The 21456-nt window shown below is 58.0% G+C and overlaps 1 protein-coding gene across 9 annotated transcripts; it reads left to right on the forward strand.

Moving 5' to 3' along the window:
• Window positions 1-1626: 1626 nt before the first annotated feature.
• On the forward strand, window positions 1627-21290 carry B3GNT3 (UDP-GlcNAc:betaGal beta-1,3-N-acetylglucosaminyltransferase 3). 9 transcript variants are annotated; one of them, XM_081285637.1, is made up of 6 exons: window positions 1633-1781; window positions 8020-8128; window positions 9056-9155; window positions 15656-15715; window positions 17849-18468; window positions 19824-21290. In XM_081285637.1, the coding sequence occupies exons 3-6, from the start codon at window positions 9104-9106 to the stop codon at window positions 20373-20375; spliced, it is 1284 nt and encodes a 427-aa protein (XP_081141763.1). In that variant the 5' UTR covers window positions 1633-1781; window positions 8020-8128; window positions 9056-9103; the 3' UTR covers window positions 20376-21290. The 9 variants fall into 9 exon arrangements, with proteins under 9 accessions (XP_081141766.1, XP_081141770.1, XP_081141763.1 ...); XM_081285639.1 differs by having other exon boundaries at window positions 1670-1723; XM_081285638.1 differs by lacking the exon at window positions 1633-1781 and adding an exon at window positions 7099-7779.
• Window positions 21291-21456: the final 166 nt, after the last annotated feature.

Consider the following 21456-nt stretch of genomic DNA (forward strand, 5'->3'; position numbering starts at 1 on the left):
ATTCACACAACAGAAAATTGACCGTGAACTTGCCCCGCGGCGCTCAGGACATTCAAAATGTAGGGCTTCCGTCTCCCTCTAGGACACGTTCATCTCCCCAAAGGAGACCCCCACCACATTGGCAGGCCCCCGTTCTGTCTCTGGACTGGATGTCTCACGTCAAGGGAGTCACACCCTTGTGGCCTTTTGGGCCTGGTTTTTGTCACACAGCGTCATGATTTCAAGTTTCATCGTTGTTGTGGCCTGGTCCCTTTATAGCTGAGTTACCTTCCCTATGTGGATGGACCTCCGCCCTGAGATGATCACACTGGTCCTTCAGTCCTCTGGCCACTGTAAATGGTGCTGCCCTAATGGTGGGCACAAGGGTCTGCTGGAACACCTATTCTGGATTCACCTGGAATTGCCACTAGGAGTGGCACTGGAAGAAGGTGGACTCTCACAGGGGAGAGAGACCTACCCCATCTCTCTTTTTCATCTTTTTTTTTTTTTTTTTTTGAGCCCAAGAGCTGTTAACCACCGGGCCACACCCCCAACCCTTTTTATTTTGCTGAAGAGTCTTGCTAAGTTGCTGAGGCTGGCTTTTGATCCTCCTGCCTCAGTCTCCAGAGCGGCTGGGATTCCCGGCATGCCTCACCAGGGCAGGCTACTCACTCCCTGCTTTTGATCCCAGATCTCTGACTTTTGTGTCCAGGGTCCCCTGGACGCACCTGTTTGGAAGGGCCAGGATTTGGGTGTCTACCCTCAAGGCAGCAGGGGACAGGGTTCTGAAGACTCAGCCAGCTTCCTCTACTTATCGTGGTTCTGCACGTTTCCGGGGCAACCCAGGAAAGGGCCCCTTTCGGGTGAAGGTCCTTCCTGGGGCCCCATGGGGTGTCCACAAGCTCCTAACCGAAGTCCAAGTGTTTATCTCTGCAAGGAAGGTGTGTATCTGGAGCCCCTGATGTCCTGGGGCCCCTATGGGGCAGCCACAGGTGACACCATCTCTCTTTGCAATCACTTTGCGCCAAGCAGAGTTCACTCCCCAGCTCTGTCCCAGCTCTGTCCCAGCCAGGCCCCTCACCCTTCCTCTCAGGAAGCAATGGAGATGGGAGGACGCAGGATGAATGGAGCCTACATACACCTGGACCCTCACCCCACAGCTCCTGATCCCAACATTCCAAGCCTAGAAACTTCTATAGACCCTCGAGGCAGCAGGGGACAGTGTTCGAATTCTCCCCAAACCCAGCCCCCCCCCATCCCAAATCTGACTTTCCACTTCCAGAACCTTTTTGAATGTCAAGCCCGCAACCTCCGGAAGTCCGGGGGAGGAGGTGCGAGGGACAGGTTTCTGGGGCTTCTGGAAGCTTCCAACCCTCTGCAGAGACCCTGGAGCCCTGGGTCCAGCCTGCCTCCCAGCTCATCATTTCTTCATTGAGCACACGTTGGGCCAGCGCTGCGCGGGGCCCTGAGCCGAGGGACTGCGCGGCGCGGCGGCCACCTCCAGCCGCGGGGAGCCCCAGGCCGCGCCGGACCCAGGTGGGCTCCAGGGCGCGGGACCAGCGGAGAGGCCCTGAGCGTCCGGCGCTGGCCCGGGCCGCGGGGGGGAAGGGGCGTGTCGGGGGCGTGTCGGGGGCGGGGCCGGAGGGCGCTGCGCCGGGGCCACCCGGAGACTCCGCGCGGCCCGGAGACGCGGCTCGCAGGCTGCAGCGGGAAGGAGCGAGGCCGGAGGCGGGGGCTCCGCCAGGTGAGAGCCCTTCTCCGCTCCAGGGGAGGAGGGCAGGGCCTGGACGGTCGCCTGGCGGGTAAGTGTTAGGGAGGGACCCTGAGGACCTGGCCCTCCCGGGAGTGGGCACCGGGAGGAAGCAAGGAGGGTCCCAGGGAGCCCCTAGCAAGTCCCTGAAGATGTAGCGACGTCCTGGAGCCGCAGGAACTCGGCTGGCCCCGCCCATCGGCAGCATCGATCCCCGGCGTTTCTAAGGCCACCTGTGGCCTTGGCCGGGGAGGAAAGCCTCCCTAACCCCGGGGACCCCCGCTCCCCGCCTCCTGCCAGGGTTGGGCGGGCTCTCCCGGAGGTGCGGCTGGCACTCAGCCCTCGTCCACCCGGTCGCTGTTCCAGTTGTGGCGATTGTTAGCCCTCTGAGGGTGGCTGTCCAGGAACTGTCCCCCAGCTCCTGAGGGCGCTGATTGTCGTTTCTGGCGGGAACCGCGGTTGATCCCCGACCTCTTCTTGCTGCTCGGGAGCTGGGCCACCTTCGGGAACGTGAGGTTTCCCGGGGTTCCTTCAGGTCCCAGCTCTGCCAGCCGTGGCTCTGTGGCATGGTAAAGTTGTTCCTGGTCGCCTGGCCTCAGTTTCTCCTCCTTGAGGTGAGACAGTGACCCGGATTTGAGGAGGGTGCCTGATTGCTCAGCCAGGAAGGGAATCTTTATTATGGGGTGTCCTGCTGGCCACGGGGGACTCTTGGACACGTGACTTTAAGCCTGTGAGCCTCAGTTTCCCTCTGTGTTAAGTAGGTCTCCTGGCAGGCGCCCTGTGGAGGAGGGTGGAAAAGTACTGTGGCCGCTCAGGGGGCAATGAGCCGTCACCATGATTATATTAATAATAATTATGGGGTCACCCTTCTGACCAACTTCCCTTCAGAGGCATTTTTTTTGTGTGTGTGGCCACATTTTTAGATGTGGAAACTGAGACATGCCCCCCCAGCGGGAAGACACCCTCCTCTGTAGTTCAGATCAGAGGTTCAGGTCCCAAGGGAGCTGCCTCAATGCGGGCTCTGGGGCCAGCCCTGGGCGGCCAGCCCTTCCTGACACCTAGCAGTTCCCAAGGCCAGGAGAAGGTGTGGCCCCTGAGTTGGACAGCTGGGCCCCCACCTGGCTTAGATGAGCAGGTCCTGTTTGCCCAGCTGCGACGCCCTCCCTCTCCCCGTCCCTCACTCCCAAGGTGTGGCAGGTTCTGTCCACTGCTCTGGCTCTGGGGAGAAGGGGCCTTGAAGCCTGTGAGCTCAGAGAACCCCCATAAGCCTGCTCAGAGGCACAGCTGGGTCGACCCAAGAGGAACTGGGAAAGTCTAAGTGACTTCTTCTCTTGCCACCAGCCTCTGAGGTCCAGAGCAGGAAGGGACTTGTCTGGGGCCACCCCATGAGCCAGGGAGAGGTCCAGAACAATCTCTGCCTGGTGGGATTCTGGTGTGGCTTGATTACCTCCCGTGACGGGGAGCTCATTATCGACAGAGCAAATTAAAGGAAACGCCGTCAGGTGGTAGTAGGAGGCTGCCTGGGCCTCCACCCAGCCTCCCCTAGATGAGTTGATGGTGCTGTGCCTCATTTTCCCTCTCGATACAAAAGGGTCTAATCCAGCCCTGCCGTCCTGTGAGGACATGTGTAGACAGGCAGACGGTGGCCAGGTGGCCAGACGTGGGTGCTCATGTGAGCTCTAATCTTGATCACACAGCTCTGTGACTCTTTGGTTTGGTATTTATCTTTGCGTGATAGTAGCACGACTTATTGCAGCACCATAGGACACTGCCCAGCCTGAAGGTGTGGGGGTCCAGGAAGTCCCCAGAAGTGGGGCCCATGAGACGTCAGTGTCCCCCATCTGCCCTGGAACACAGGAAAGGTTAAGCCAGGAAGCCCAGCCCACCTTCTAAGGGGAGGTCTCCCGCCCTAGCAGGGGAGCCCAGGTGAGCCGGGCTGGGGTTGCCTCACGCTGGATCCATCCCCGGGCCCCCGGGCAGTTTCCCCAGAGAGGGATGACAGCTCTCTAAATGAATCACTGTGACCGCAACTGCCTTGATGGGGATTGAGCCTTGACCTGGAAACCAGGAAGCCAAGGTCTAAAGGGTGACGTCCCCCACCCTTTCCACGCCCAGGTATTGCCCAGAGCACTGGGCACAGTTGACATGGAGCCCTGGGGCAGCACATGGTTTTATGAAGCAGCTCTGGCTACAACGAGCCTGTCTAAGGAATTATCTTTACTGGGAGTTTTATTCTTTCTTTTCTGTTTGTAAAAGAGTCTCCCGTTCTTCATAAAAAGGGGCTCGTCTCTGCCCATCCTCAAGGGTAGAGCAAGCCGGTACCAACAGGCGAGGAGCCGCCCCAGTCTCCGTGGGCTGTGTGACCTCAGGCAGTTGAGCACCTTCTCTTTGCCCATCCTGTCCACCAAGACCCCCTGGAAGGCCCCGAGGGAGGCACTGGGGCTCCTTCAGAGGCGGGAAGAGTTTCTTCCCCCTGGAGTCCAGCTCCAGGAGATCACCGTGTGCTGCCTTTCTCTCCCCAATGCGCACCTGAGTTCCATGAGTCTGGGGGCTGTTCTGTTATCCTGGCTGAGTCCCCCAAACCTAGACCCAGCTATGGGACACCCAGGAGGAGGTCAGCACTTGTTCCAAGAGTCAGGGCTTCATGTAGGTGACAACAGTGGCTGCTGTTGATATTAACATCCTGGTGGCCCTTCACAGACATGTCCCTTACGAGAAAGGTCACCATGCGGAGCTGGCGCGTGGCCCTTGTGCACACAAAGGAGGTTCTTCTAATTGCTTCCGTCACCCTTGACCCCTCACTGGTGTGAGAATGTGCCAGAACATTCTGAGAAAGTCCTCAGAAGGTTCCACGCCCCCATTCAAATCCCAGCCAACGGCTGGTGAAGGAGCAGAAAGCTGTCACTGATGTGGATAGAATGCTCTAACCCGCTGCCGGTGGGACCTGGCTAGCAGCTGCCACCATCCCCCTGGAAGATTCCAAGGTCCAGGGGACCCAGCTACTTGTCCTGGGCCCCACAGGTGGTCAGTGGGCTGCCAAGGGCCACCATGGCTACTTCAAGGACCCAATCTTCCTGATAGGGAAACAGACCGGCTGGGGTTGGGCTGGGGCTGAGCTGGGGCTGGGGCTGGGGCTGGGGCTGGGGCTGGGGCTGGGCTACTCCCCTCCCAAAGCTGGAGTTGGGCTGGGGTAAAGCGCAGGTGGGACAGGCTTGGAGAAGGTTCCAGGACTCTGAGACTCAGTTTCTCATCTGGAAAGTGGAAACGACATGAGGGGGTGGAGGCCCCCAAGTTGGGGTCAGGCAGGGGGCCCTTGGGATCAAGGGTGGGCATAGCTCAGAGGGGGCGGGGCCTGGGCTGTGGGAGTGGGCGGGGCTTGCCTTCCGTGCAACCTTCAACTCCTCCTGTCACTTGGCCTCCTGTTGTGCCTGGAGCGACACCTACCCAGGACAAGCACCCAGGATGGCCATCACCTGGGTTGATGGCAGGGGACATGAGGCTGCCGTGCTGCCACGGCGGCGGGGGGGGGGGGGGGGGCGGTTCCCAAAATAAATTCAGCTGGGTGGTTGGCACTTCTGTGTATTTCGGGGCTTGTTAATATTCAATGACTCATGAATATTCAGTGCTCCGTGGACAACGCCTCATGAATATTTAGAGATCACAAACATCTGGTGCCTGGGGACTGTGGAGGGGCCTCTCTTCATCCCAGGTACATAGTGTGCACAAAGGTGCCCAGAGGTCCCACAGGCAGCTCCAACTCAACACGGACAGACTTTGGGGCCGTGATTCTCTGGCCACGCTGCGTCCTCGGGTGTCCTCCCTGCCCTAGGGGGAGCGAGTCTGCGGTCATCTAAAGTCAACAGGACCTTGTGCGTAGTTTCTATGCAAACACTGCACCTTTACAGAAGGCGCTGAGCGTCCCGGACTTAGGGAGCCACAGCCATCCTGGACGTGGTCCTGCTGAGGACTGGTGGGTTCAGGGTGCCTCCTGTAGGACAAACTATGGGTGACCCGCCTCCCTGAGCTACCCATTTCTTGCAGAAGATTTGGAGCCGGGACCTGCCCTTCAGGTCCACCTGGACACCCCCCCCCCCTTACTTTTTGGTTTGTTTCTTCTGTTTTCTTTTATGTTTGTGTTTTAGGTAAAAATGGGGTGACTTTTTCTTGGGGGGGAGGGTCCAGGGATTGAGCCCAGGGGAGCTTAACCACTGAGCCTCATCCTAGCCCTTTTTATTTCTTATTTAGAGACAGGGTCTCGCTGAGTTGTTCAGGCCCTTGCTAAGTTGCTGAGGCTGGACTTTGAACTCTGGATCCTCCTCTCTCAGCCTCTGCAGCTGCTGGGGATTATAGGCCACCGTGCTGTTTCCGCTGTTTTCTTCGTGGTGCTGGGGAGGGAGCCCAGGGTCTCCCTGGACAAGGCTCTTACCACCAGGCACACCCCAGCCCAGGTTCTTCTTTTCCTCATGCTGAGGCTGGAACCTAGGACCTTGTACATGACGTGTGTCCCCTCAAGCTACAGATCTACCCATTTTCTGAGGCCGAACACTGGTGGAAGGGGAGGGTGAGGATGAAGTGAGACTAGAGAAAATGACCTGGTGCGTGCTAGGTAGGAACATAGCCATAGAGGACGAAGCACCCAGTCCCCTCTGGGGCTCCAGGCTGGGGCTGGGAGACCGACAGAAGATCAGCAAGTCAGTTTCCAGTGACTTCTGGTTGAAATGGTTCAGAGAATAGCAGATGTGGGGTGGGTGGTTTAGATAGAAGGTCAGAACTTTGCTGAGGTGACATTTGAGCTATGACTTGAAGATTAAAGAGAACGGGGTAGGCAGGGGCTAGAGGGAAGGGAGTCCCAGGTGGAAGCAGCAGCACATGCAAAGGCCCTGGGGCAGCATGGAGCTTAGATGCTTAAAGGTTGCTCAGGAAGTCAGTGTGGCTGGAGCTGGTGGGCAGGGCAGAGGTTGTGGGCGCTGAGATGGCCACATTCAGCAGCCACACCCCCAGGGGAGGCTCCTGGGTCTTGGCCAGTGAATAGAAGTAGCTTTTCTGTGTGTGCTGAAGGAAGCAGACTCTGAGCTGGGCAAAGCAGCACTGGTGCATGAAGACAAACAGCCTGGGGGAAGCTGACTGGTCTGGTCATGTGGAACAGATAAGGGTCCTGGAGTGTCATCCCGGATGTCACTGCTGTGGCCTTGTCCTCTGTGAGTCCCCTCCTCTCACCTGGGACTCCCCAGGCCAGGCCTGTCCTTTGCAAGCCTGAGGGGCCTCGGGGCTGTGCTGGTCCACCTGCTCTCTCCCGCCCCGGGCTGGGTCTCCGCTGCATCTCTGTGTCCGAGTGAGAGACTCGAGGCTTCTCCAGTTCTGTTCCCTCGTGCTTTCTTATCCACCCCCACATCCAAGTTCCAACACTTCCTGAGCCCACCCACTCTTGTATACCGCCAACCTGCCCCTTTTCCCAGACCCAAGCGCTTCTACCTAGATGCCGCCCTGCCCTCTCCTCCTGCTCTGATTACCCCTGCCCCTTGGTGGCCACAAGGGACTTCTTAAAAGCATAAATTAAAAGTCTCCTCTCCTGCTCACACACCCTCCATGGCTCTCTATCACCAGGGGGAGGAGAGGAAGGATGTCCACGCGCTTCTGCCCTTGTCGATGCTTTATTCCTCAAATCGCTCCATACAACTTCACTCCACAGGTTCTTTCTTTTTTAATATTTATTTTTTAGTTTTAGGTGGACACAATATCTTTTATTTTTATATGGTGCTGAGAATCGAACCCAGTGCCCCACGCATGCTAGGCAGGCGCTCTACCACTTGAGCCACATCCCCAGCCCCTACACAGGTTCTTAACCAAGGAAATGGCAGTCCCCGAGGCTGGGCACTGCCATCGACATGACCCACTCACAGCAAACCGTTCTAGATTAGTCTAAGCTCTGCAAACACACTTGATCAAGATAGTCTCCCGACAGAAGGTCCCTCTGTGTGCTAAGCTCCAAAGTCGCAAGCCTTAGGCTCCAAGTCCAGCAGATGCACACTCACTGGGAGCGCGGTGACCAGGTCCGCCACCGAGGCAGGCTTTTCCTGGGGTGGAGTGGGCGGCCGGTTGAGGAGGGGTCGTCGGGAGAAGTTGCGGCTCTCACCCGGGTCCAGACGAGGCGGTAGAGTTTGAGGGTGGAGAGGATCACACAGAGGATCAGCGTGTTGACAAGTGAGAGGATGTCAGGTCCTCCTCGGGCTCTCGGCTCTGTTATTTATACTACATTTGGGGGCTTTTGACCCCCCTTTCAATCCTTACAGGCTACCACCGTGGAACAGGAGGTTCTCCGGCGACATCATTCACCCTGGGGACAGGAGCATCTGGGCTGGTGGTCCCCACCCTGATCTTCCTGCCTTTCCCTCTTATCAGGTGAGGTCAGCTGGACTCTGTTTATCAGGGTGAGGGGAAGTGACTTCTCTGAGCCACACTGGGGACCCTGGGCTGTGCCTGTGAGACTGCAGGTTTCCAACTGGAGCTTTTAAAACGGAGTGGCTCAGGCTCAGGCCTCAGGACCCCGCAGCCCCGTTGCCTCCCTCGTGGAACATGAGGTTCTTCCCGCTCGGCCCAGTTCTGCTTTCTGACTCCAGGTTGGTCCAGGAACCTCCTGTCTCCTCCATGTCCCTCTCCAGCACCCTAGGCCTGTGCCCACCTCGGGGCTCTGCGCATACTGTGCCCTCTGCCTCGGGTGACCTTTCCCCAGGGCCCGGCCTGGGTGGTTCCGCAATGTCCTTCAGAATCTCCCTGGTGCCCGCTCAGTCAGGTCCCCTGCTACTTCCTCTTCCCCCTACAGCATTCATAAAAGCTGCCTCTGGTTACTATGTCACAGGGCAGAGCGGGTGGCCCCAGAACCCAGTGTACAGTAGGTGCTCAATAAGTGCTCCATGGCCCAGCAGCCAGGGTGTCAGATAAGACTTGGGCTCGTGTGTGCCACAGGTTCGAGGGCCGCCCACGCGGGGGTGGGCAGTGCAGCGTGGGTGCCCCGTGTCCCCAGTCTGTCAGTCCCTCCACGTTTGGTGTCACCCACGACACAGCTCCTTGTGACTGGCTCTGGAAGGCAGTTGTGGGGGGTGGGGGGCAGGCCCCTCTCAGAGTTCTGGCTTCTGAGCTTGCTCTATGCTGAGCCTCAGTGTCCCCAGCTGTAAGTGGGGGCTTCTGAGGGAACCAAAGGAGCCAGGACCATGACCTGACTGTTTTTGAGGCCACCACCATGCAGCTAAAATGGGCCAAGCCCTTGAAGGTAGCTAAGGGCCTATCCCTTTTTTCCCCCCATGGTGGGGTCCGGCATCTCTGGGTTAGGAACCCCCTGGGTGAACTGAGGGCCACACAGGACCTGGCGGCTTCCGGATGGAGTTAAAATCTGATGCCAACTTCTCTTTCCCGCTGGGAAGGGGGCCAGGTGAGGTCTGGGGGGTCTTGGAGTCTCCCCAGGCACTTTTTTTTTTGTACTGGGGATAGAACTCAGGGGTGCCTAACCACTGAGCCACGTCCTTAGCCCTTCTTATATTTTATTCACTTTGTGTGTGCGTGTGGTGCTGGGGATTGAACCCAGGGCCTTGAACACATAAGGCAAGCACTCTGCCAGCTGAGCCCCAGCCCCAGCTCCTCTATTTTACTTAGAGACAGGGTCTCCCTGAGTTGCTTAGGGCCTCGCTAAATTACTGAGGCTGACCTCGAGCTTAAGCTCCTCCTGCTTCAGCCTCCCAAGCTGCTGGGATTACAGGCCGGAGCCACCGCCCCGGCTTCCCAGCATTTCCCTTGAACCCCTTGAACGTTTTCCTCCCTGCAGTGGGGTCCTGGGTTTAGCTGGAAGCACAGATTAGGGCTCATCCCAGTTCCTGGCGCACCTCCTAACACCTTAGGAATCTTTGCAGCCCCAGGGTCTTGTATGCTAATGAGGCAGCTGGCCGCAGCCCCTGGGTAGCTCCTGGAGGGACAGTGGTCACCAGAAAGACCTGGAGCAGGATTAGAGGGCTGGGACTGTCGGCCCCACCTCAGCCTCCAGGGAGGGGAGGGGGCTGGCGGGAGTTGATTGGCCGATGGTGCTGCCAATCATACCTGTGCGGGGGGGGGGGGGAACCGAACAGCGCCGCCCTGGGAGGGTGGGAAAGCCCGCCCCCTTCTCCCGCCCCTCGGGCTGCGCGGTCTCTGCACCCCCGACCCCCTCTGCTCCGTGAGCTCTGTGGCCTACTCCATCAAATTAACGGGACCCGAAGAAGGGGTCTGGGAGCCCCGATTTCCAACTAGTGGGTGAGAAACCCTGGAAAACCACCTGGGGCTGAAGGTGGGCATTGGAAGTGGGGGGAGGGGACAGTCTTGGGGACTGAGCCTCAACCTGTGGGATCTGTCGGGACTGCAGGTACCTGGTTGTCCGAACTGATTGACTTAGAGGACCCCAGCTGGCGTCCCCCAGGGCATCCACAGCTTGCTTGGGGTGTACGGGGGAAGGTCCCCCAGGTACACACACATCTGACGGGATGGGGGGGCGTCTAGGGTGGTGACAAGCACCCAGCACGTGCTTATGGAACGAATGAGGGATCTCAGTGTGTGTTCTGAGGTAGGGGCTTCTAGGAAAGGCTGCTGGCCCCAGGATCTTGGGGACCACAGACTCGAACCCGGGCCTCGAGGGGCTGCCCACCAACATCCAGCCCTGTGCACCTCCTCCAGGAAGCCGACCTTGGCCCCCAGGCAACCCCGCGCCCCGAGTCTCCCAGGGCAGGTGTGGGGTCCCAACCCCGCTGATAGCAAGACCTCTGCGGATGGGTGGGTACCGCCCGGGCACAGCCCAGTGTGGTGCCCAGTGGGAGTTCCTGGACCAACCCCCGAATGTGCCCTGGTCCAGCCTCCAACTGAGAGGAGCCGGGAGGTGCCTGCTCCCTCCAGTCTGGGCGTGGCCGGCTCCGCTCGGAAGATCCATTCCGGGTGTGAAGTCTTAAGGGATCTGAGTTCAGTGGGTGCCTTGGTGAATGAGAAAAAGAGGATCCAGTTTGCATTAATGGGCGTCTAGGGGACCCTAGGGGACAGGACGGACCGAGAACCTGGCCCCTCCCACTCCCGCTCAGACCCGGCCCAGACCCAGCGCCCGCCGCACCTGCTGGGTAAATGGGGATCTGTGAGTTTTGTGATGGGATCTGCCAGGATCTACTAGGGTAGCCCCCAGAATCCCTCCAGTTAGAGAAAACAACCCGGAGGAGAAAAAGAGGTGCCAACAAAGATTAAGCAAAAAGCTCTGGGCGGGGCCTGCAGCTCGGCTCTGCTTGCCGGGCACAGGTGGCACAGGTGGCACAGGTGGCACGGGGGAGGCCGGCGCTGGGTTTGACCCTCGGCCGCATCAAAAGAAAATAAAGGCATTCTGAGCCTTTACAACTACAAAAAAGAAAAAAAAAACTTAAAAAAAATTCTTACAAATAAAATGAAAACAAAATGCAAGCAACAGAATAGGCATTTATGGAATCCGTTAAAGCCAAGGAGCCGTGTCCGTGTCCAAGGTTCCATTTCCCCTGGATGCCCAGGCCCAGTTTTGGGAACTGCCCCTCCTTTTCCTTCCTCCTGCCCCTCCCCCTCCCCGGGATTTTGTGGCTGCTGCTGTTTGGTGGGCCTTGTCGTCTTGGTTTGGTTTAGGTTTTTTCTCGTTTGGTTTTCCGGTGCTGGGGATGGAACCAAGGTCTCAGTGCTGACCCCTGAGCCTGCACCTGCCCCCACACTTTGAATTCTCTCTTCTGGGTTATCTGTTGGTTTTGATGGAAATTTCTCAAGCTGTCAAGTATGGCGTTGGGGTGGGTGTTGTGCTGGAGCAGGCTATAATAGTGCAGGATGTTACGCAATGTCCCTGTCTCCAGCCAGAAGGTCCCCAGCAGGCCCCTGCCCGCCCCCAAGTCATGGCAACCAAAGATATCTCCAAGCCAGGCCAGGTGGCATGTGCCCGTGGTCCCCGTGACTCGGGAGGCTGAGGCCGAGGCCTTGGAGGCTCAAGAAGGATCCCTTGAGCCCAGAAGTTTGAGACCAGCCCGGCAACATACTGAGATCTGGCTCAAACAAACTTTTTTTTAAGAAAATGTCCCCATACAGTTGGATGCAGCTGTCCATGCAACTCGGGAGACTGAAGCTGGAGAATCACAAGTTCAAGGCCAGCCTAGGCAACTGAGCAAGGGTCTGTCTCAAAGTAAAAATATAAAAGGGCTGGGGATGTAGCCCAGGGGTAGAGCCCTCCTGGGTTCAATCCCCAAAACCGTGCGCGCATGCGCGCGCACGCGCGCGCGCACACACACACACACACACACACACACACACACAAATGTTCCCAGGCAGGTGTCCCTTGGGACTAAGTTACTCTTTTAAGAATTAAGCCAGGCGCAGTGGTGCCCACCTGTAATCCCAGCGGCTTGGGAGGCTGAGGCAGGAGGATCGCAAGTTCAAAGCCAGCCTCAGCAATTCAGTGAGGCCCTAAGCAATTCGGTGAGACCCTGTCTCTAAATAAAATATAGAAAAGGGCTGGGGATGTGGCTCAGTGATTAAGGGTCCCTGGATTCAATTCCCAGTACCAAAATTTAAAAAAAGAGAGAGATTGGCTTAGATTGTAAGCTGCAGATGGGCAGGGCCTCACCCTACAAACTTTTGAAAAGTCCTGAATGTCCTATTTCTACCCACTGGATCTCATGCCCTAAAATTAGGTTCATGACTCACCCTCTTCCCTACCATCTGAGCACCCTGGCTGCTGGGGTATCTAGGAGATGCCCTAGCTTCCTTCATTTGATTTCCTCTTTGGTGACTTGGTCTTTCTATGGAGGCTCAGGATGTGGCTTGGAGACCGTCTCCATTGTGAAGCCTGAAATCTCCTTCAGCATTCAGCTCTTTGACTTTTTGAATGTCCTGGACCTATCTTCCAGAGGCTGAGCCCCCAGGGCTAGTGCCCAGCTTTCCTGAAAGGCCCTCGGCTGCTCAGCCCATTCCTACCTCAAGGCCTTTGCACCCGCTATTCCCTCCCAGGTGGACACCATGCTGGCTTTTTCTTGCATTTCATTCCTCTCTCAGTCCAGATGTCAACTAGACCTTAAAATCAAACCAGCCCAGACCCCATCTCCTCCTAGGATATTGTGCAATACATTTGGTCTTCCTCCCATTCCCTAGAATACAATTCCTAAAATCCTGGGAATCTCCCAGAGAGTGTGTCTATGTATGCTAATGAGGTGACTGGTGGCAGCAGCCCGAGGTAGCCTCTCAAGTAGGGGCTGGTCACCCAGACAGAATGAGGAAGCTGGGGACCTTCATCCCTACCCCCAACCTCAGGGAAGGGCAGAGGGGCTAAGGCTTGAGTTGGGCAGTGGCCAAGAATCTCGGCAGCCCTGCCTGGGGATGAGCCTCCGGAACCCCGAGGGACAGATTCCAGAGCTTCAGGTGGGGATGGGTGGAGGTTCCCGCGAGCTGCACACCCAGGGAGCCCAGGGAGCTCCTGCCCTTCCCGGGGTGCCTGGCACCGGGAGCCTGTCCATCCGCGTCCTCCGGGACACCCTGCCCTCCCCGCAGGACAGCGCGTTCATGTCCCCTCGGTTCTGGGAGTGGCAACCTGAAGGGGCCCTTCAGTCCTACAGCTCCAAAATCAGGGGGGGGGAGTTCCTTCTGGAACCCCTGGGAGAACTGAGCCCCGTCCCCCTCTGGCACACAGCGCCCCCCTCAGCCACGGCTCCCCAACCTCCAGCCGTGCCCCCAACCTCCTGCCCCGGATTGGCCTCCTCTGCCCCCTAAGGAAGGAGCCTGCGGCTGCAGCTGGCGGAGGAGGAGGAGGAGGCCCTGCAGCCTCCGAGGGGGTCGGCTCTTCCTCTGGTCTAAGCCGGTCTCCGATCAGAGGCACCGGAGCGCAGGGACTTGGACAACCTCTGACTGCCGACCAGCCCGCAGGGAAGGGAAGACCCGGCTGTCCCTCCTTCCTCTAGGTGACTGCCCTGTGGCAGAGCTGGATGGATGGCCAGGTCACTGTGTCACTTCCCTCTGTTTGGGTTCCTTGGTGGACATGGTCCTCCCTGGGTTCCCCATTAGCCTCTCTGACAGACCAGGGGCAAGGCCGTCCCTGGTGACACAGGGGACCTGGGTTTCCGCCCGGACCCCCGCTCCTGCTCCGCTGCCTCCGCTCTTGGCCACACTCCACCTTCCAGCAGCTGCTCAGCCTGGGGTCGCCGCTCAGGACTCCCCGGGTTCTATGCACACCTGGTCCCGTCCCTTCTGTGCCAAGTTTTACGCGTGACTCTGTCTTGATTTGGAGCTCGACTCCAGGCTCGCGCTGCTGCTCTGTTTCTATATTCATTTTTACATGGTGCTGAGGATCGAACCAGGCCTCACGGGCCAGGCCTGCGCTCCTCCGCCGAGCCCCGACCCCAGCCCCATTTTGTCTTTTCCTTAGAGACAGGGTCCCACTGAGTGGCTCAGGGCCTCGCTGTTGCTGAGGCTGGCTTTGAGCTGGCGATCCTCCTGCCTCAGCCTCCGGACGGCTGCGATGATGGCGTGTACCACCGCACCTGGCAAAAGAGCTGGAGCTGGGCGAGGTGCACTCCTGTCCTCACAGCGACTCCAGGAAGCTGAGGCAGGACGACACAGGTTCGAGGCCAGGCCCGGGATCTTCCACAGGGCGGAGGCTGGCAGTCTGGGGTCAGGGCTCCACGTGGGCAGATGCCTCTCGAGCAAACTGACCAGACCCGAGGAAGGGCCGGGACCAACCTGCAGCCAGAAGCCCAGAGAACACCCCCTGGGGCTGGGGCTGGGCATGGGGCACCAGCTTGGGGCGGAGCCTCGGCCTGTGGGGTCTGAGCCGCCTCTGGGGGAGAGACTCAGAACAAAACTGGGTTAGAGGAAGCTGCGCAGGTGTCCACTGCAGAGCTGACCGCCCGGCGGCTGGTGAGAAGCCCCCACCCATCGTGGGTTGCAGCGGTGACGTGGTGTGTGCCCAGCCAGGAACCAAGCCTGAGCTGCTTCTCTACTCCCCCTGAGTCTTCCTCTCCCGTCGCCTTGGTTGAGTTAGTTACTTGCTGTTTGCCACCCTCCAGGGTGTGGGCCCCACAGTAGCGGGACCCATGCGTCCCCCGCGCCTATCCACCCATGCGTCCCCAGCTCCTGGCGTATTACAGGAGCACAGGCCATGAACAGATGTGGTGCATTATCCTGAGAATCGGGGTTTTTTCCAGGGGCTGTGGCGACCCAACGTTCTTTCATTCATTAATCACACGTTTATTGAGCACCTCCTATGCACGTAGAGGCTGGGGATAAAATGGGAAAACACGTTGTGGTGGGGAAATGGTCAAGGAAAAAAAACCCTTTAAAAAGTTTCATTATGTATTTTAGGCGGTGACTAGTGCTAGAGAAAAAAGATGAATACAGATCTGAATAGTTAGTGACCCACAAAGGTCTTCCTGGGAAGGTGACAGTTGTGCAATGACCGGAAGGAGTTGAACTGCTTGGGATTAGGGAGGTGGGGGAAGATCAATCCAGACAGAGTGAAGAGAATGTGCGAAGGTCCTGAGGCAGGACCACGGCCGGTGTATGGGAGGAGAAACTGTCCATGGTACTTTGAGTAGGGTTGATTCTTCTTGTTTCTATTGAGGCTCAGAGATAGCAAGCTGCTTTCCCAAGGTCACACAGTGGAACCTGCAGTGTAGAATCTGAACCCTGTTTTGGGGGCTGCACATGTCTCTCTGGCCCAGGAGATCTTGGCCAGGCTAAGAGGAACATGTTGGGAAATGGCCTCGTGGGTCGGCAAGGGAAGCCCTGCGCCCGGTTCCCATGCTTAATTGTTACCCAAGATAGAAACAGGAAGCTACTCTCTGCCTTGCTCCCAGCCTGTAGCTGAGAGAGGGGGTCACTCGGGGTTAAAGAGGCCAGACAGGACCCATTGACCACCCTGTACTCTTTCAGGTGCCATTGGGGAGACAGAAGAGACCCCAGCTCAGCACAGGCACCCCAAGACAGTCCAAGGTGAGTACGCTCAGATGTTCATTCAACAAACACTCAAGTGCCACTATTCGCAGGTGGCTGGTGCCCTTTGTGGTCACACAACCCTGTGAGCTGGGGGCTGCTTGGAGGTCCCCTCTACATCTGAGGAGACCCAAGGCCCAGGGAATGAGAGGCCCAGCCAGGGTGTGAGAGAATTAACTTCAAACCCGGAAGTTGGACCCTAAAGTGTGTTCTCCGAGACGAGACTGCCACGTTCCGGGTCTCTCTGGGGCCAGTATGTATTTGCTGAATAGAAAAGTCCTGCCTGGGTCTAATCTGGTCCTGTCATGCTCCCCTGCTGCAGTCTGGCTGGGCACAAAATCACGAGCCACTCACAGCCTTGTAGATTCAAACAGCAATTCTTTATTCCTGAACTCACACTGGCCTCCACACACGTTCTGGCCAAATCCACGTACTCCACCAGGCTCTAATCAGCAGGATACGCCCTATTCCCGGCAGGGTACACCTTAAACCTGGAACAACCCTAAACCCAAGGAGAGCCCTAAACCCTGATCCGCCCTAAACCCCCCCCCATCCGCCCTGGTCCTTGAGCAAGGTCACCTTACATGCAATGTCACTGCAAATGACCTGGGTCCAATATGGAGAGTCCTTCCTCTAAGCAACATGGGGTAGGCTGACAAAGAACATTTCGATGCGTCATTCCTACTTGGCAATGGCTCTCAGCACTCCCCCAGAAAGTAGATCCTCAGTTCAAGGCTGGAGAACACAGACCCACCTCACCCAACAAAAGGATTTTGCAGGTGCCCGCGGAAGCCTGGGGAAGGAATCTGAAAGGGAGATGGTGGGCTCTGCCCAGATGCGTGGAGGGAAAGTTTACAGGAGGAAGGATCATGACAGCCGGGGCTTTGAAGGCTACATACAAGTTCACCAGAGAGACACTGAGTGAATTCACTTTTTATCTGTGAATTCAGTAAACAGTCCCTTCCTCCCCGGGTGTCTGCCTCATTCTGGGTGATGCCAAACCCACAGGCTGCCTCCATACTGGGAAAGATGGAGCCAGACATGGATACCGCCAGGAAATCAGGACCGGGCCAGGGAGGGAGAGAAGGACTAGAGACAAGGGCCAACCGGGACCCTTACAGAGGGACCAACGAGGGCTTGCTGGAGAAAGGGCCATTTGGGATGGGTTTTGAGGCATCCGTAGGAGGTTGCCAGGGAAGATGGCTTTGTTTGAGACTTGCTGTGTTTGAAGGATCTAAGCAGAGCCAGGGCCCGTGGTCAGGTTAGAGGACCACTAAAAACGGGAAGAATGGCCAGGCACAGTGGCCCCCGCCTGTAATCCCAGGGACTCAGGAGGCTGAGGCAGGAGGATCATGAGTTCAAAGCCAGCCTCAGCAACTTATCGAGGCTCTAAGCAACTTAGTGAGACCCTGTCTCTAAATAAAAAATAAAAAGGGGGCTGGGGGTGTGGCTCAGCGGTAGAGCACTTGCCTAGCACTTGTGAGGCACTGGGTTCGATTCTCAGCCCTGCATATAAATAATAATTTAAAAAAGGTATTTTGTCCATCTACAACTAAAAAAAGGGGGGGCTGGGGATGTGGTTAAGCATTTCTGGGTTCAATCCCCAGTACCAAAAATTTAAAAAAAAAAAAGGAAAAAGAGAAAGAAAAAAAGAAACAGGAAGAATGGGAACTGTTGTAACCAGAAGCTCAAAGCTTCCTGGTGGGGAGGTGGAAAGGATCCCAGCAGCCTCCTCTGTTATAAAGCGGTTGGGGGCTGGGATGTGGCTCAGTTGGTGGAGCGCTTGTCCCTTATGCACCAGGCCCTGGGCTCAACCCCCAGCACCACAAAATCTAAAGGGTTCCTCACCTCCCCCCGGTGGCTCTTTGGTGCTCTCTGAAGCAGGAACCTGGGGAGCACCCGGCTGGGGCTGGGTGAGATATTCTGGGTATGATGAGCCTGAGGGGGACTGAAAAACCCGGGGCGCCCATCAGAGCCCCAACAGCTGGGGCGCAGGGGGAGTCCTGGGTGGGGGGTGGGGGGATTTCAGTATTTTCCACCCAGAGCCACCGGAGGCCCAGGCAGGTGTCGGGGTGCCCAGGTGGCTGGGGGTTCCCCGGCGGTGGCAGCCCTCCATGCCTTCCTTTTCCACAGGAGCCCTCGACGGCCTGCTCCTGGGACCCCGGGCCGGGCTGGCCAGGATGAGGTGTCCGCGCCCCCTGCGGCCCGACCTGGGCCTGGTCCTGGCCGTGGCCACCTTCGCGGTCCTGGTCCTCTTCAGCCTGCACGTGTCCACACGGCCCAGCTGCCTGCTGCCTGAGAAGCCCCTGGGGACCCCCGAGGTCCTCCCCTGGCCCTCGCCGCCCGCGCGCCCCCGCCCCGCCCCGTGCCTCGCCAACGCCTCCGCCGCCTCGCACCCCGATTTTGCCGGGCAGCCGCGGCACGTGCGCGACTTCCTGCTGTACCGCCACTGTCGCAGCTTCCCGCTGCTGCAGGACGCGTCGCCCGACAAGTGTGCGCAGCCCGTGTTCCTGCTCCTGGCCATCAAGTCGTCGCCCAGCAACTACGAGCGCCGGGAGCTGGTGCGGCGCACTTGGGGACAGGAGCGCCAGGTGCGGGGCGCGCAGCTGCGGCGCCTCTTCCTCGTGGGCAGCGCCGGCCACCAGCACGAGGCCCGCAAGGTCAACCGGCTGCTGGAGCTGGAGGCGCGGACGCACGGCGACATCCTGCAGTGGGACTTCCACGACTCCTTCTTCAACCTCACGCTCAAGCAGGTGGGCGCGACCGGGCGCCGGGTGGCAGTGCGCTGGCAGGTCCTTCCTGCCCCCAGGGGCACAGGAGACCAGAAACCTCCGCTCATCCCTCTCCTGCCCCTCCTCTGACCTCGCTGTCCTTTTAGTGACCTGCTCCTCCCCTGGGTGGCTGGATGGAAGGGCAGAGGGATTAAGATGACCTGCAGAGATCTGCTGGGATGACACTGGTTCAAATCCAGCCTCTGCCTCTTGGTTGCTGTTTGGCCTTGGGGGAGTTCATTTGCCTCTCTGTGCCTGTTTTCCAGACCTGGGAAATGGGATGTGAATTAGACACCCCCCCGCCTGCCACCTCTGAGGGTTGCTCTGGGGACTAAATGAGACAATATTAGTAAGGCACCTTAGGATGGGATGTCACTCAGGGGTAGAGCACTTGCCTGGCATGACTGAAGCCCTGGGTTCACTAAGTTTCGACTGGCAACTGGTGCTAAGTTTGGCAGTGACAGGGACTCCCTCTCATTTATTTGTGCTGGCTCTATCTCCCCATGAGGCTGGGTCTGTGTCTCAGTCCTGGCACATAGTAGGTGCTCAATGAGGACCTTTGGATGGACAAGAACCCAGCCCAGGGCAGCAGGAAGAGCAAAGCCAAGTGGAGACATGTTAGGGGACAGTACAGGGGCACGCAGGCCTGGATCCAAGGCTTCTGGTGGCTCTTTCTCCATGTGTCACCTTGCTCAATGCCCTGTCTGTTCCCTTACCAGGATTGAGGACCACACCTGTCTCCTAAGGTCACATTTTGAAGCACCACGGATTGAACCCTGGGGTGCTTAACACTGAACCACATCCTCAGCCCTTTTTGTATTTGTTTAGAGACAGAGCCTCACTGACTCACTTAGGGCCTCAATAAGTTTCGGAGGCTGGCCTTGAACTTGAGATCCTCCTACTCAAGCCTCCCAAGTAGCTGGGAGTTCTTAAAGCATAAGTGCAGTAAATTTTGCCTTGACAAACATGCACCTAGTGCTAGTGACATGCTGGCCCCATATTGGGTGCTGGGGAGATGGAATAGAAAGGAAAGACACTGTCCCACCCTGAGGGAGCCCAGAGACCAGTGGGAGAGGTGGGTATCAACTAGTAGTCACATGAGTAACTACAGGGCTCAGCCAGGTGGAGTTAAAAGGAATCACAATAAATATAAATGGCACAATTTTCAGGACATCTTGATTCTTTACAAAGCTCCACCAACTCCGGAAGCAGGTGCCATAATGAGGCCTGGGGGAAAGTTGGGAACTGAGGCCCAGGTCACCCCAGAGAGTGGCAGTAACAGACTAGCCCTGTTGAGAGACTCCAGCCCTCAAGCCGTTGCCCCTCCTGCTCTGCAGGTGCTGTTCCTCGAGTGGCAAAAGACAAGGTGCACCGATGCCAGCTTCGTGCTCAATGGGGATGATGATGTTTTTGCAAACACCGACAACATGGTCACCTACCTGCAGGGCCTTGACCCCGACCAACACCTCTTCGTGGGGCATCTGATCCAGAACGTGGGCCCCATCCGGGTTCCCTGGAGCAAGTACTACGTGCCCCAGGTGGTGACGCGGGAGGAGCGCTACCCTCCCTACTGTGGGGGAGGTGGCTTCCTGCTGTCCCGCTTCACTGCTGCTGCCCTGCGCAGGGCCGCCCCCGTCCTGGACCTCTTCCCCATTGACGACGTCTTCCTGGGCATGTGCCTGGAGCGCGAGGGGCTGAAGCCCGCTTCGCACAGTGGCATCCGCACGGCTGGGGTGCAAGCCCCGTCCACCCGCCTGTCCTCCTTTGACCCCTGCTTCTACCGGGAGCTGCTGCTGGTCCACCGCTTCCTGCCCTACGAGATGCTGCTCATGTGGGACGCGCTGAGCCAGCCCGACTTCACCTGCGGCAAGCGGGCGCAGGTCTTCTAAGGTCACCTCAAGGTCCCCCGCCACTGAGCTACTGTCTCCACTTGAACAAAAACGAAGGATCCCTTCCTCCTGGGAAGCAGGAGGCAGAGGACTTGGTCTTCCCAGGGGAGCTGAGCATAGAGGAGTCCCGGGGTCTAAGGAGTGAATATGCTGCCTGGCAAACTCCTACACACCCTTCAAAACCCTCAGGGTCTGTGCTGCAGAGTTCCCTCTCCTGACGGGAGCTAACCCAGGCAATGTGACCAGCACCTTTCCATGGTGTCTGATGACGGGAAGCCCCTCTGCCAGGGTTCCAGCTGTGGATGCCTCCGGTCCCCTGGGTGAAGGCCCCACTTCCCAGTTCTGACCTGAATCACAGACTGGACTGACACAACCCCTCCTTCCAAGTGGTGCTCTGGTCATTTCATGGTAGATAGTTCCAGCCACAGTTCAAGGCCATCCAGGGGCCCCCGTGTCCACTGCAGTGGGAAGCAGTGGTCAGCCTGGGCCAGCGGCTCTACTCCTAATGCCTCTGTGGGTTCAGGCCCCTCAGTTAGAGAGAGACCGGCCCCGGAGGCTGGGGACCGGCCCGCCCTGCCTCGCCTGTGGCATCAAGTGTCATTGGAGGGACACAGCTGTCCACATATGGCTGTGGGAGCTCAGAGTGGCTCCGGGTCCCCAGCAGGGCTTCATCCCCACACCTGCATCCCCCCCAAGAGCTCAGGGAACGGCTCAGAGTGGGGCCAACTTGCACCCACCCACTGCCCAGGGAAAGGGTGACAAGTCCCCAGGCGGCCCAGTGTGTTTTACCGGTGGGAGGGTCCACGAGAGCTGGTGACTCCCTGCTGCCCCCAGGCGGGACCTGAGCTCCCCAGGCCCCATGGGGATGAGGCAGCTGGGCAGAGTGTCCTCAGGGAATAAAGCATTTTGTGAAAACCTGGAGATCAATTTATTTTTTTAAAAAGCTGTTTCTAAGTGTTAACGAGAGCCTGGTGGACATCTGTCTCTTCAAGTCTCATTTCAGGAGGAAGTACCCGTGGTGGCAGTGGGTGGTTGAAGTGGGAGCAGAGGGCTTCTGTCAGGCATATGAACCTCACCCCAG

This window comes from Spermophilus citellus, assembly GCF_964194105.1.
Source record: "Spermophilus citellus genome assembly, chromosome: 3".
Lineage (NCBI taxonomy): Eukaryota > Metazoa > Chordata > Mammalia > Rodentia > Sciuridae > Spermophilus > Spermophilus citellus.

Bases quoted from the DNA above. Each gene is read 5' to 3' on its own strand.
- B3GNT3 (XM_081285637.1), top strand. From the start codon at position 9,104: ATGGAGTTAAAATCTGATGCCAACTTCTCTTTCCCGCTGGGAAGGGGG. The intron at 9,156-15,655 runs GTGAGGTCTGGG...GTACTCTTTCAG, and splicing joins CCCGCTGGGAAGGGGGCCAG to GTGCCATTGGGGAGACAGAA. The intron at 18,469-19,823 runs GTGGGCGCGACC...CCTGCTCTGCAG, and splicing joins TCAACCTCACGCTCAAGCAG to GTGCTGTTCCTCGAGTGGCA.